The sequence below is a fragment of the Dreissena polymorpha genome, chromosome 9, assembly GCF_020536995.1.
Source record: "Dreissena polymorpha isolate Duluth1 chromosome 9, UMN_Dpol_1.0, whole genome shotgun sequence".
NCBI classification, from domain to species: Eukaryota; Metazoa; Mollusca; class Bivalvia; order Myida; family Dreissenidae; genus Dreissena; species Dreissena polymorpha.
Window position 1 is genome coordinate 9,340,354 of NC_068363.1, and position 13,594 is coordinate 9,353,947.

The 13,594-nt window shown below is 34.7% G+C and overlaps 2 protein-coding genes across 5 annotated transcripts in view; both read right to left on the reverse strand.

The window, feature by feature from the left end:
* The window catches only part of LOC127846554 (putative ATP-dependent RNA helicase TDRD12), a 165,669-nt gene extending 154,219 nt beyond the window's left edge, over window positions 1-11,450 (reverse strand). For 3 of the 4 annotated variants that reach the window (XM_052377914.1, XM_052377913.1, XM_052377912.1), the window contains exons 1-3: window positions 11,370-11,444; window positions 8,184-8,238; window positions 2,775-2,894 (exon numbers count right to left, since the gene is read on the reverse strand). In XM_052377914.1, coding sequence (XP_052233874.1) covers window positions 2,775-2,894; window positions 8,184-8,238; window positions 11,370-11,416 — 222 coding nt within the window. In that variant the 5' untranslated portion in view covers window positions 11,417-11,444. Of the gene's footprint in view, window positions 1-2,770; window positions 2,895-8,183; window positions 8,239-11,369 lie in introns of all 4 variants that reach the window. The other variant, XM_052377915.1, reaches the window with a different exon arrangement.
* Window positions 11,451-12,912: 1,462 nt separating this feature from the next.
* The window catches only part of LOC127844753 (uncharacterized), a 55,692-nt gene continuing 55,010 nt past the window's right edge, over window positions 12,913-13,594 (reverse strand). Inside the window, exon 11 of the mRNA XM_052375212.1 lies at window positions 12,913-13,108. Within this exon, the coding sequence (XP_052231172.1) occupies window positions 12,913-13,108 (196 nt within the window). The remainder of the gene's footprint in view (window positions 13,109-13,594) is intronic.

Consider the following 13,594-nt stretch of genomic DNA (forward strand, 5'->3'; position numbering starts at 1 on the left):
TCTTGTAGTAAGAAATGCCATAAAATATGATTATATTAAAAAACTGAAAAATGTAAATGGTGGACTAACGTCATACTCTCATAAAAAATGTATTAAAATAAAGAAGACCAGGTCAATGCCATTGGCCTGATTTAGAAAGGGCGGGGTAGAACAATAAACCCATTAAAAGCTAAAATAAAGGTTGTGTAAAAGCGACACAAATCCAACACAATTATTTGATTACATCAGGTTTGTGTAGAGATTACACATTTTAAAAAGAAAACAGTCACAAGACTGTATAATTAGGTGGGTGTTGGCTGCTCTCCCTCCCCCAATGACCTAGATTTTGTCAGTTATTTGACAATCTAGTAAGTATTTGGCGAGGGCAGAGAAGACCGGGCCCCTAGCTGCTCCCTTGGGGTCTAGCACGTTGGTAAGGTTAAAAACTAGTCCATGGGAGTGCAATGCAGCTTCGAGGTGGTCCCTCTGCGCCTTATGGTTAGGACAGTGTAGCAGCATGTGGGGCGCAGTGAGTGGTTCCTGGCACCTAGGACATGCAGGGTCTATACCGAGGACATACTTTCCTGCGCCACCGGGTAATAGGGTGGTTCCCATCCTCAGGCGCGTGATGGCTCTGTCAAGCGCAATGCTTGCTGAGTATCTGTCAGGCGGCCTGAGGGTTTTCGCAGGTCTAGTAAAAGTATGTCGACGGGAAGACAAATTGTCGGTCCGGAGATTCCACTCGCCCAAAACAAATTTCTTTGTCAGGGAGTAGATCTCAGAAGGTGCCAGGGGTTCCCCAACATCTACGGCCCCCCTCATGAGGCCCTCTTTGGCCCCCCTGTCGGCCTGTTCATTCCCACTGATGTTGACATGTGCTGGACACCATACTAATGTGACCTTTAAAGATTTATCTAGGCACTGTTGATGAAGTTCCAAAATGCTAGCTAAAATATCAGGCCTAGATCTGCTATTTCTGTTTTTTATGGACTCAAGAGATGACATTGAGTCTGATAAAATAGCAGTTTTAGTAGGTTTATTGACCAATATCCAGCACAGGGAGAATTTAATTGCCAAAAGTTCTGCTGTAAAAATAGAGAGATTGTTGCTGAGCCTGTGCGTTTTACTAATGTTTTTTGAAGGGATTACAAAAGAGTTGGCTACCAAACCAGAGTTAGGGCATTTGGAGCCGTCAGTGTAGATTTTTAGATGCTCAGCATACATATTATCTATAAGAGAGAGAGCTACCGACTTGATGAGTTGTGGCAAGTCAGTTTTCGTTATTTTATTAGAGATTTTATTGACCCAAATACAATCCCAATCCAGATTTTATTAAGATACACATCTTGACCAAATTTCATAAAGATTGGATGAAAACTGTGACCTCTATTGTCTACACAAGGGTTTTCTATTATTTGACCTAGTGACCTAGTTTTTGACCACAGATGACCCAAATACAATCCCAACCCAGATTTCATCAAGATCAACATTCTGACCAAATTTCATAAAGATTTGATGAAAACTGTGACCTCTATTGTGTGCACAAGGTTTTTCTATTATTTGACCTAGTTACCTAGTTTTTGACCCCAGATGACCCAAATACATTCCCAACCCAGTTTTCATCAAGATAAACATTCTGACAAAATTTCATAAAGATTGGATGAAAACTGTGACCCAAATACAATCCCAACCCAGATTTCATCAAGATAAACATTCTGACCAAATTTCATTAAGATTGGATGAAAACTGTGACCTCTACTGTCTACACAAACAAATTGTTGACGGACACACACACGCACACACAACGGACGCCGGACATCACACGGTCACATAAGCTCACCATGTCACTTCGTGACAGGTGAGCTAAAAATCCATCTTGAAATGAAATTTCCCATTCAACTTTTTCCCTTTTTCACATTTATTGTGTATGTATGCTCTCAAGGGCATGGGCCAGACATTATTATTATTGTTATACTTCTTTGGGTTGCACACCACTTTTTTAATATTTGTATTTGTCAAGTTTAATTGTTGTTTCAAGAAAAAATTGGAACAGTGTTTGAAAATTACTGTGATATTTATTTATTTTTAAGTCTTAAATTCAAGCTATTTAATTGATTGAAGCTTTTGATCATATGTCAAACCTTTGTTTATTCATGTTTGATTTAATTTTACTATTTTACTATCTATCTGATTAACTGCAGAAATACCAGATGTGATTATTGATGAGATTAATGTCAGACGGTTGTGTTGCTTTTGTTGTGACTACAGCTAAAATGTATGGTTTTTCGTTGTAAAACAGTAATGCTGAAATGCAGTAATGTCAAATGCAAAAGTCTATTCAATCATTTATTTGATATATAAACATGGTGTTTAGACACACATAATTATTCCTTTAATACTGTTAGAATACCCTGTTGCTGGCTATCATTAAAGAACAACATATATGCCACTTAACCCTTTACCGCTTAGATATGTATTTTGACGCTTTTGAAGTCCCTTTAAATTTTAGTTAAATTAAATTGGACCTTTCATACAAGATTCAAGTTTTAAAGGCTTCATTTCCAACCTTTTGATACTGATGAGCAGCAAACAGCATAAAACCTGAACAGACTTCGAGTTACTCGCAGGCTGTTCTGGGTTTTATGCTGTTTTCACACAGCCTTTTTACTTTGCCTCTGAGTGGGAAAGTGTTAAATATTGATACTATGTTTGACTGAATAACAAAGATAGACTAAAGGACCACAATAATATCATGATACTATGTTTGACTGAATAACAAAGATAGACTTACGTACCGTAATAATATCAGGGTTAAATCTTGAGCCGTGGATTGTGATACTGGGTCTGGGTCGTGGACCTCCATGAATTAGAACATGATCTGTGGTCTGAAACTTGGTGCTGACTCGATCTGAATTCTGAAACAATGTTTAGTTTTGAAGTAAAACAGTAATAAGGTGATAATTACCATATAACAACCACCTAGCTTAAAGTGGTCCCAATGAATTATGTCACTCAAACATTGACATTAGCTGCGTCATGATTTTCATTTGTCCACGTATGCTATTAATTTGCCTGCAATTATCACATTAATGTTTGATATACTGTAATATACATGTATTATTATTTCCCCATTATTTATAACTTGTTTCTGTACAGCACTGATGCCACAACATTACTTTTTTCTTTTAAACTCACTTTAAGTTGAACAAGATGTGTTTGTGAAACACAATGTCTCCCTATATGACGTTTGACCTCGAAGGATGACCTTGACCTGACATGACCCTTCACCACTCAAAATGTGCAGCTCCTTGAGATACACATGCATTTCAAATATAAAATTGCTAGCTTCAATATTGCAGAAGTGACATTACATGAGCAATTTTAACCCATATATGTGACCTTGAAGGATGACCTTGACCTTTCACCACTCAAAATGTGCAGCTCCATGAGATACACATGCATGCCAAATATCAAGTTGCTATCTTCAATATTGCAAAAGTATTTATAAAATAGGCGATTTGGGCCACATATATTTGACCTCTGACCTTGAAGGATGACCTTGACCTTGACCTTTCATCACTCAAAATGTGCAGCTCCATGAGATACACATGCATGCCAAATATCAAGTTGCTATCTTCAATATTGCAAAAAGTATTCATAAAATGAGCAATTTTGGCCACATATATTTGACCTCTGACCTTGAAGGATGACCTTGACCTTTCTGGACTCAAAATGTGCAGCTTCATGAGATACACATGCATGCCAAATATGAAGTTGCTATCTTCAATATAGCAAAAGTTATTGCAAAATGTTAAAGTTGGCGCAAACCAACCAACAGACCATTACCAACCAACAGACCAACCAACCAACAGACAGGGCAAAAACAATATGTCCCCCACTACTATAGTGGGAGACATAAAAATAAATTAGGCAAAAAACATAGGTGCGCTCATTAACATAATGAGCAATATGTTTGTAGATTTTATCAACTCTTTTTGAATTACTTGCAACAATAGTTAAACAAGAGCTGTCACCATAGGATGACATATGCCCCCTATAAACGCTTTGATAGAAGTTATGAGCATTTTTCGAAACCTAAATACTAAATCCTTGAAATGCACTAAGTGACCCCGTGACCTAGTTTTTGACCCGGCATGACCCATATTTGAACTTGACCTAGATATTGTCTAGATACAACTTCTGACCAAGTTTGGTGTAGATCCAATGAAAACTATTTGAATTAGTGAGCTGACACTACTGTGGACGCTGCCGCCACCCGCCCGCCAAGGGTGATCTTATAATAAGTCCCGTTTTGAAAACGGGCATATAAAAATGGCATTATTTGCAAAAAAGAGCAATAACTAAAAATATGTAGAAACCATCCAAACCAAAATATGAATGTGTGCAAGTTCACAAACTGGTTTAAAGGTTTACAGTTTAACAAGACTATTGCCGAGCAATTAGTCCCCTACCGGCTCCACCATTGTCAGAAATTCCACCATTGTCAGATTTTTTTAATATTTGTTGCCATAGCAACCAGAACTTTTGACGTAGGAACAAAATGAATCGACGTGCGTAATGTCCATATTGCCATCTATCCATGTTTCAAGTTTCATGAAAAAATATTAAGAACTTTAAAAGTTATCGCAGGATCCAGAAAACTTTCACAAAGATTTGTCTTAAATTATAATATCTTTCATTTTCACTTTCATTCTATTTAGCAACATGTTTTAATACAGAACAAGTATTTACATGACATAATTAAATTGCTATATGGTATTTACCCTTTAACCACTTTGTATTGATTTGTCTTAAATTATAATATCTTTCATTTCTCTTTAGCAACATGTTTTAATACAGAACAAGTATTTACATGACATAATTAAATTGCTATATGGAATTTACCCTTTAACCACTTTGTATTATACTAAAGCTAGTTATTTAGCACATTTGCCTTTTACCTATTGTTAATGTGTTATTGATACATTCCTTGCCAATCAACAAACATCTGAATTATGCATGCAATATGTATCACGTCTTAATATTAGATTCCTTTATAATAGTGGTGTTTATTGTTAGGTGGATTTTACAACATATTTTTCTGTATTTACTTTCTATAATAATCACCTGGTAACGCCAAACATCCTTCCAAATACCAAACTAGTGTACCCGAGTGGTTTTTAACCTTTTTATTCATGTGTAACCTATTTTCTTGTGAGCAGTTTTAACACTATTGGGTATGGTTTTCTTATTGAATTGTTCACTTTTGGTGGGAATTGTGAAGAGAAAGGTTGACATTTTCTTCATTGCGTTTGTCAGTTTTAATCAGGATTTCCACTGGCTGGTATGTTGTATTCGGTTGCTATGAACTGTATTCAATCCAGTGTTATTATTGCATTTGCATTTAAAGAATAATTTGACATATTTGTAATGTCAAATCTTGTATTTTCGCGATTGTTGAAATGGTTGCACAATGGATTCAATTCTTTCTTTTAATACTTTAGTATCTGGAATCGTTTTAATTCTTTACTAATCAATGCACCTAATAATGTTTGTGCATGCTTAATTTACAGCAATCACGTGAGCTAGGAGGGTAGAATTTGGAAGTGAGAGGAACCATTCAATTCCACCAATTGGTAATGTAACTGTGTACTATGTGATATGTAATGTTCTTGTCATGTGATTAATATGTTTGTTGTCATGTTATATATGTTTGTTGCTTTGTATGTTTGTTACTATTTTATTGCATAATAATGTTTAATGTTCAGGTGTTAATGGCCACTAGAACAAGACATTTCTTATTTATAGTATAAATATGATATATATTAATAATGATATTACCAGTATTATAATGCATCGTACTTAATATGTAATTGTTTATTTTACAGGATGGGACGTTTCGTAGATTAACTACATCCTGATCAACTATTTGTGATTAACGTAATATGTATTTCTAAGAATACATTGAACCTAGAAAAACTGAACAGTATTGAGTTATATTGTCCTGTGTGAGTTAATAACCCCAAAGAATCCCAGAGTTATACTAGTATATATATGTGATGCAGTTACTACATCTTATCTGCTCAAGATTCTAGTTTGAATAAATGTATTTCATTTACAGTAGGCGTTGCAGGTAAGAAACCATATTTACTTTCTTTGATTTATTTTATTTAATGTTTTACTTTTAAGTCTGAAATGAATTACTTTTCAATGCAATAATATAAATACTTATAATTTATATCATTTTTATTAATTTGTTGATTGTAGCAGTTTAGTAAATTAATATTCACTTTAAAAGCGAGTAGCTCTTACTAAATTGACTAATTCCCAATGTAGTTGTATATATGTTAAATTGTATGTTTGATTTATGAATGTATGTTTGTAAGACTGCTCAATACTAGCTTGAATAAATGTATTTCATTTTGGCGTTGCAGTCCGGCTTCCTCTTCTGCCTCTCACAACCAATATAAGAAGTCGTTACTTCCAAATTAAACCAACAAACAAAATATGAAAGAACATTGCTCTGGAAATCATTTCATTGACCAAGAACAATTCAGTAACATCACTGTTGTTACAAGTTACAGTAACAAAGTCGCTGTTACCAACTCCTATATAAGCCTGATGCAGAATGGATTCAGTACCTCTGCTCTATTGTCATCTTGCTGTGTGTTTGTGTCAATAAAGTTCTACAATTATGTTGCTCTGACTTACAGGTAAGACATTTATTTGATTTCTATTTTTTGCATGATAATTAAGATTTACATTTTAAAAACATACATGATATAAGTTCAGAATATTTTATGTATTAAAATTGTTCATTCTACTTGCAAGTCTAAATATTAAGTGTTTATTTTATATATTAAAATTAATAGTCTATAATGTGACATAGTTACATTATTTGTATACCTCTTCAGTTACCTCTTGCTAAAAGCGAGTTATTCCTTAAAGTTTGATGTTTTAGATATTGAATACTTTCAGTTGTAATATTTGTATTGTTTAACTATTTATAACGTTTGCTTTTTAATAACATTTGTTCATGACCTCTGCTCTATTGCCATCTTGCTGTGTGTTTGTGTCAATAAAGTTCTACAGTTATGTTGCTCTGACTTACAGTCTTTCATTATCCTGTGCACTTGGGGAAACAACGTGGACTAACATACCACAACAAATTGCTCAATTAAGAAAAGAGCACACGCTAACCGAACATGTGACAAAACCACCATTTTCAGTAGTATTTTTAGTCTATTTGTTGCCATAGCAACCAGAATTTTTGACGTAGGAACAAAATGAAATGATGTGCATAATGTCCATATTGCCATCTATCCATGTTTCAAGTTTCATGAAAAAATATTAAGAACTTTTAAAGTTATCACAGGATCCAGAAAAGTGTGACTGACTGACGGACTGACCGACAGACAGAGCGCAAACCGGGGCCCCGTTTCATCAAAACGTGCGATGCAATATCATAGCCGATCGCTGATTTTATACCTGCGATTGTGAAATGTTTTAAAATGCTTTTCATCAAACATATCTCAGTTCCTTGCCGGTAGTTTTGTGTGATTAGCGATAAATACTATTAAAGTGACGTCAAAAACGGGCACTTGCCGATCTCGCGCCACCTGTCATATTTGACAGACGAGAAAACAAAAACCTCTTGGCCATATTGGATTTTTTTCTTGCTCTGCGACTGCGTTTGTGTGATCGCATTTTTTAAAGCAAAATATCGCAAAAAACATGTGCTCTTGCGATGTGCGATTTTTGATGAAACGCAAAATAGCCTTAATATTGGCGATGTGCGAATATCGCAACCGAACCAGGGATGCGATATTTTATGAAACGCAAATTGAGATCAGATAAGCGATGTGCGATATTTTAGCAGTAAAATTGCGATGAGATCGTTGATGAAACGGGGCCCATAAGTCCCCTCCAGTGAAACCGGTAGGGGACAATAAATCTAGAAGTATAACATTTTTATATTTGACACAAAAATGAGAAAGACAGAAGAATGGACAGACGGGCAAGTGCAAATCTGTACCCCCACCCCCTCTTAAATGAGAGAATAACACAATTACAACAGCATTTTTTAATCTACTATGTTAATTTAATAAAAATCTCACTGACAATGAAACCATCAAAAATATATCTAGCAACATTACATAAAAATTATAATATATCTTAATTATCAAAATACAGTCACAACATACCTGCAGCATGGCCGATTTATTTTTCTCTATTCCATGACCCAACTTTTCCAGTATTCTGTAAAGTAACAGATCACTTTCCAATATTGATTATGTCAGTGCTACTTATTAGCAATACATGTAATCACAATTTTAAACAAGAGCACCGCCTTGCGGGTGCAGACCGCTCATCTATTTTCTTTTTAAAGGTGAAGGGACTCTCATTTTCAATCACAAAGGAGGGAGGAGTGGAGTGAAGAGGGGTGTATAGTGTGGGGTTGTGGACATTTATTACATTATCTTCCAAAAAAGCGAAAAAAAAAAAAAAAAAAAAAAAAAAATCCGGGGGGGGGGGGGGGGGGGGGGGTTGGGGGGGCGATGGGGGGGGGGGGGTTTGGGTGCGATGGTTGGACGGTATTTCAAACATAACCATTTTTAAAAAAAAATGGGGGGGGGGGGTATAGTGTGAGGGTGTGGTGGTAATTTGTGAGATGATCTTAAAAAAAAAAAATTAGGGGGGGAGGGGTGGGGTGGGGGGGGGGTATAGTGTGAGGGTGTGGTGGTCATTTGTGAGATGATCTTAAAAAAAAAAAAAAAAAAAAAATAGGGGGGGGGAGGGGGGGAGGGGGGGAGGGGGGGAGGGGAGGGCACGGGGGATGGTTTGGGTGGAGTCTATTGTGGTATGTCAGGTAAGAGTAGTTTCATCAAAGTATCAATCAAATCTAATCATAAATAAAGAAGTTATGGCAATTTTAGCAAAATTTAATAATTTGACCTTGAGAGTCAAGGTCATTAAAAGGTCAAAGTAAAATTAAAGTTGCCAGGTACAGTAACCTCATGATAGCATGTAAGTATTTGAAGTTTGAAAGCAATAGCCTTGATACTTAAGAAGTAAAGTGGATCGAAACACAAAATTTAACCATATATTAAAAGTTACTAAGTCAAAAAAGGGCCATAATTCCGTAACAATGACAACCAGAGTTATGCAACTTGTCCTTTTACTGTACCCTTATGATAGTTTGTGAGTGTTCCAAGTATGAAAGCAATATCTATGATACTTTAGGGGTAAAGTGGACCAAAACATAAATCTTAACCAAATTTTCAATTTTCTAAGTATAAAGGGCCCATAATTCCGTTCAAATGCCAGTCAGAGTTACATAACTTTGCCTGCACGGTCCCCTTATGATAGTTCATAAATCTTGCAAGTATGAAAGCAATAGCTTTGATACTGTAGGAATAAAGTGGACCTAAACACAAAACTTAATCAAATTTTCAATTTTCTAAGTATAAAAAGGGCACATAATTCTGTCAAAATGCCAGTCAGAGTTACATTACTTTGCCTGCACAGTCCCCTTATGATAGTTAGTAAGTGTTGCAAGTATGAAAGCAATAGCTTTAATGCTTAAGGAATAAAATGGACCTAAACACAAAACTTAACCAAAATTGTCAATTTTCTAAGTATAAAAAGGGCACATAATTCTGTCAAAATGCATGCCAGAGTTATCTAAATTTGCCTGCCCAGTCCCCTCATGATAGTAAGTAAGTGTACCAAGTTTGAATGCAATAGCATTGATACTTACTGAGAAAAGTGGAACTAAACGCAAAACTTAACCAAAATTTTCAATTTTTTAAGTATAAAAAGGGCACATAATTCTGTCAAAATGCACGCCAGAGTTATCTAACTTTGCCTGCCCAGTCCCCTCATGATAGTAAGTAAGTGTACCAAGTTTGAATGCAATAGCATTGATACTTTCTGAGAAAAGTGGACCTAAACGCAAAACTTAACCGGACGCCGACGCCAACGCCAACGCCGACGCCGACGCCAAGGTGATGACAATAGCTCATAATTTTTTTTCAAAAAATAGATGAGCTAAAAATGTTCAATTAATTTAGGAAATTCTATAAATAGAAGTTAAAATTAGATAAAATATGAAAATATACACTTCAAACTTTAAATCATTTTTAACACATAAGTGTATATCATTGAGCTAATTATCTGCCAAAAATATGTATGGTGACTTAGTGTATTCATATTAAAGGGATCAATGCTAAATGCAGGTTCTTGCTGACAAAATATATTGTATTAACTTTCACTTTCACTCTACCAAAATACTTCTTGTCATAAAGATCAGGTTGGAAGATTTTGTTTTCATATTTCATAAACATAATTTTGATGAAATCATTATTATTATTACATCAAATAAAATCTGATTTTTAATTAAATCACTGTTATATGATTACATGACTGCATTTGTCTTACTTTCATTTTCCATATGGTTTGCATGGAAAGCAATTTAACTGTCAGTTACTATTTATAACAAGTAGCACAGCAGCATGTGCATTTTTAAATCATGCAAAATGAACATGTTTAATCCATACCAGGAGCTCAACTTATGACAAAACTAGATGGACAAATCAACGTTTTTTCCCAAAAAGCTGACAAAATTCGCCCCAAAAAAGCCCAATTTCCATTCTTTTTCTTTTAAGAAAGAAGTCTATTATGACTTAGATCTATGATTTCTTAACTCTAGATCTAAACTTTTTATTTAAACATCCTTCAAAATATATAACTTTAATTAAGTCCTTTTTGTCGATAAATAATTCCAAAATTTGCCACTTTTATCAATTAAAACAATCACAATTTGACGAGACTCCTTTTTTCAAAATGGCTAGAAAAAACCCTGAACATGCACTTAAAAACAATTTTAATTCTGTTACTTATAATCATATTTATAATACTTAATTTTTCCCAATTTCATGGTTTATAGAACTATTTTTCCCAATTTCATGGTTTATAGAACTATTTTTCCCAATTTCATAGTTAATCGCGCTAATTTTCCCAATTCAAATGGCACAGGCTGTAACAAATAAAAGCAAAAAAAAAAATCACTGCAAAAACATATGAGCCCTGTGCAGTCTGTACAGGCTAATCAGGGACAACACTTTCTGCCTAAACTTGTTTTTTTATAAAAAGATACTTTCTTTCGACAGAAAAATATAATAAAAGCAGAAAGTGTCGTCCCTGATTAGGCTGTGCAGACTGCACAAGCTAACCTGGGACACTTTACGCACATGCATTAAACCCCCTTTTCAGAGAGCGTGACTCATATGTTATCCATTTATAATGTTTAACAATACATTTCATCTATTTATTTCTTTTTAAAAAAAAATTTGCCAAAAAGCTTATTCAATAAACAAAAAGGAACTCACTTTTGACCTTGCATTTGTCCAAATATTTTTGATTTTTCCAATTCCATATCCTTAGCTGGCAGCAGAACTTTAGAAGAAGACCTACAATTAAAAGAAAGAAAAAACAACAACTAGAAACTTATCTTACTTACAAATATGACAGTGTATTCTACCGACAAAAAGCAGTAGCAACATTATTTGAATATGCATTCAGCAATTTTTTTTGTCCGATTGGGAAACACGTACTGGTACCAACCCAATTGGGAAAATTGTACGTAAAAAAAATTGGGAAAATGCACGTCGTGATGTCTTCAAATTGGGAAATTGGATTACTAGATTATTTGATTTTGTGCTCCCAAATACTTTAAAATTGATAGCTAAATGTTGTCAAGTTTTCAATATTATATTTACTTAGGTTCAAGCCATAGAGTTGCATAGCCTAAGGGAAACTAATTAAATGTTACATTCTATTTATTAAAAAAAATACTTTTTATTTAGAAAGCTTCTATTGGGAATTTTTTTTGACAGCAATAAATGGAAAATTTGTATTTTTTTCTTAATTGAGAAAGTTTTCCAGTACATAATAAAGAAGGGGAAAAAATGCTGTTATTTCTATATCAAAGCAAAGGCACAGGATAATCATGTGAATAGTATCTGTTTCAAGAAGATTGAAGAAGAAAACTGAATGTGTACATATGCAACTTAAACTGAACATCTCTACTATTATTTTATTTGATAATTTATGCATATTAAATTATCAGGTTCTTCAGCTCCAATATTTTTTAAGGAAGTCATTTAAGCTGTATTGCATTGAAAGCCATAGACACTTAGCAATGCATATCCAGTCCGTAGTTTTTTTGTGGAGATCACAAGAATGGCCCCGGCAGTGTGTAGATTGATCTCATCACCTCCTTATTGCTAAGCAGCCACCACAGCAAATACAGCACCACAACCCCCTTACACATTTATTATTAACTGTTTCCCCCATAAGAAACATAGTGGAAATGTGCAAACAGCATAAAACCAGACCGGCCTGTGAATAACTCACAGTCTGTTCAGGTAATTATGCTGTTTTCTGCTCATCAGTAACTAAGGGTTGGAAATGAAGCCTTTAAAACTTGAATTTAGTAAGAAAGGTATTTTATTACATTAAACTATCTATGGGACAACAAATGCGTCAAAATACATATCTTAGCGGTAAAGGGTTAATATTAACGTTAACAAGAGATGTATTTGTCAGAAACACAATGCCCCCTATTGCACCGCTCTGAAGCCTTATATTTGACCTTTGACCTTAAAGGATGATCTTGGCCTTGGCCTTTGACCACTCAAAATGTGCAGCTCCATGAGATGCACATGCATGCCAAATATCAAGTTGCTATCTTCAAAATTGCAAAAGTTATTTCAAAAGTTTAACCAAGTTTAACCAAGTTTAACAAAGGTTAAAGTATGTGACAGACAAACACAATGACAGACAAGCCAAAAACAAAATACCCCCGATCAATTGATCCGGGGGCATAAAAAACCATGAAAGATAGGATATAAACATCCAAACATAATAACATCAGTAACTTGATATACAATTACACAAATGTTCCACCATAATCACAGCTGAAACTTTATATATTATCAAAGGAGATTGCTTGTTTGCAACCATGGGTTCAGGAGTTGTCATAGAACTGGTGGTTTGTGTCAAAATTGCTGATTTTGTTGCACCTTTGCCAGAATAGCTAGAAAAGGTACTGGTGTAACTTTCAGGCCTGTAAAGAACATTTTTCTAGTGTGAATTTGTAAATTAAACATTCCAAATTAAAAAAAAAAAAACTCTTTTATTTCTTAGTTATGTGGATTAGAAAGGGCAATGTAATGATTACACTAATGTCAGAACAAGAGGGCCATGGGCCCATAAGACTCACCTGCTCTGAGAAGGTGGAGTTCAAAATAATAAAAGTACTTTATGAAACATCAATAATATCACAAGGTTAACTAGAAATGGCGCGGCAGAGGCCGACTTGTATTCCCACGTTGCATAGATGTTATATTAAAAGGCAATTTTGGGTGAGCAAGGCCTATGTTGGTGTGGCCCTCAGGGGTGGGTAATGTGGACATGGTTGAGATAGACCGTGTTGTCATAAGAGATGTTCAGTATTTATTTTAAGTCAATTGGTGAATAAAAATTTGGGTAGGAAAAAAAAATTGGGTAAGAAAAAAAATTTGGGTACTAAAAAATTTGGGTACCATAAAAT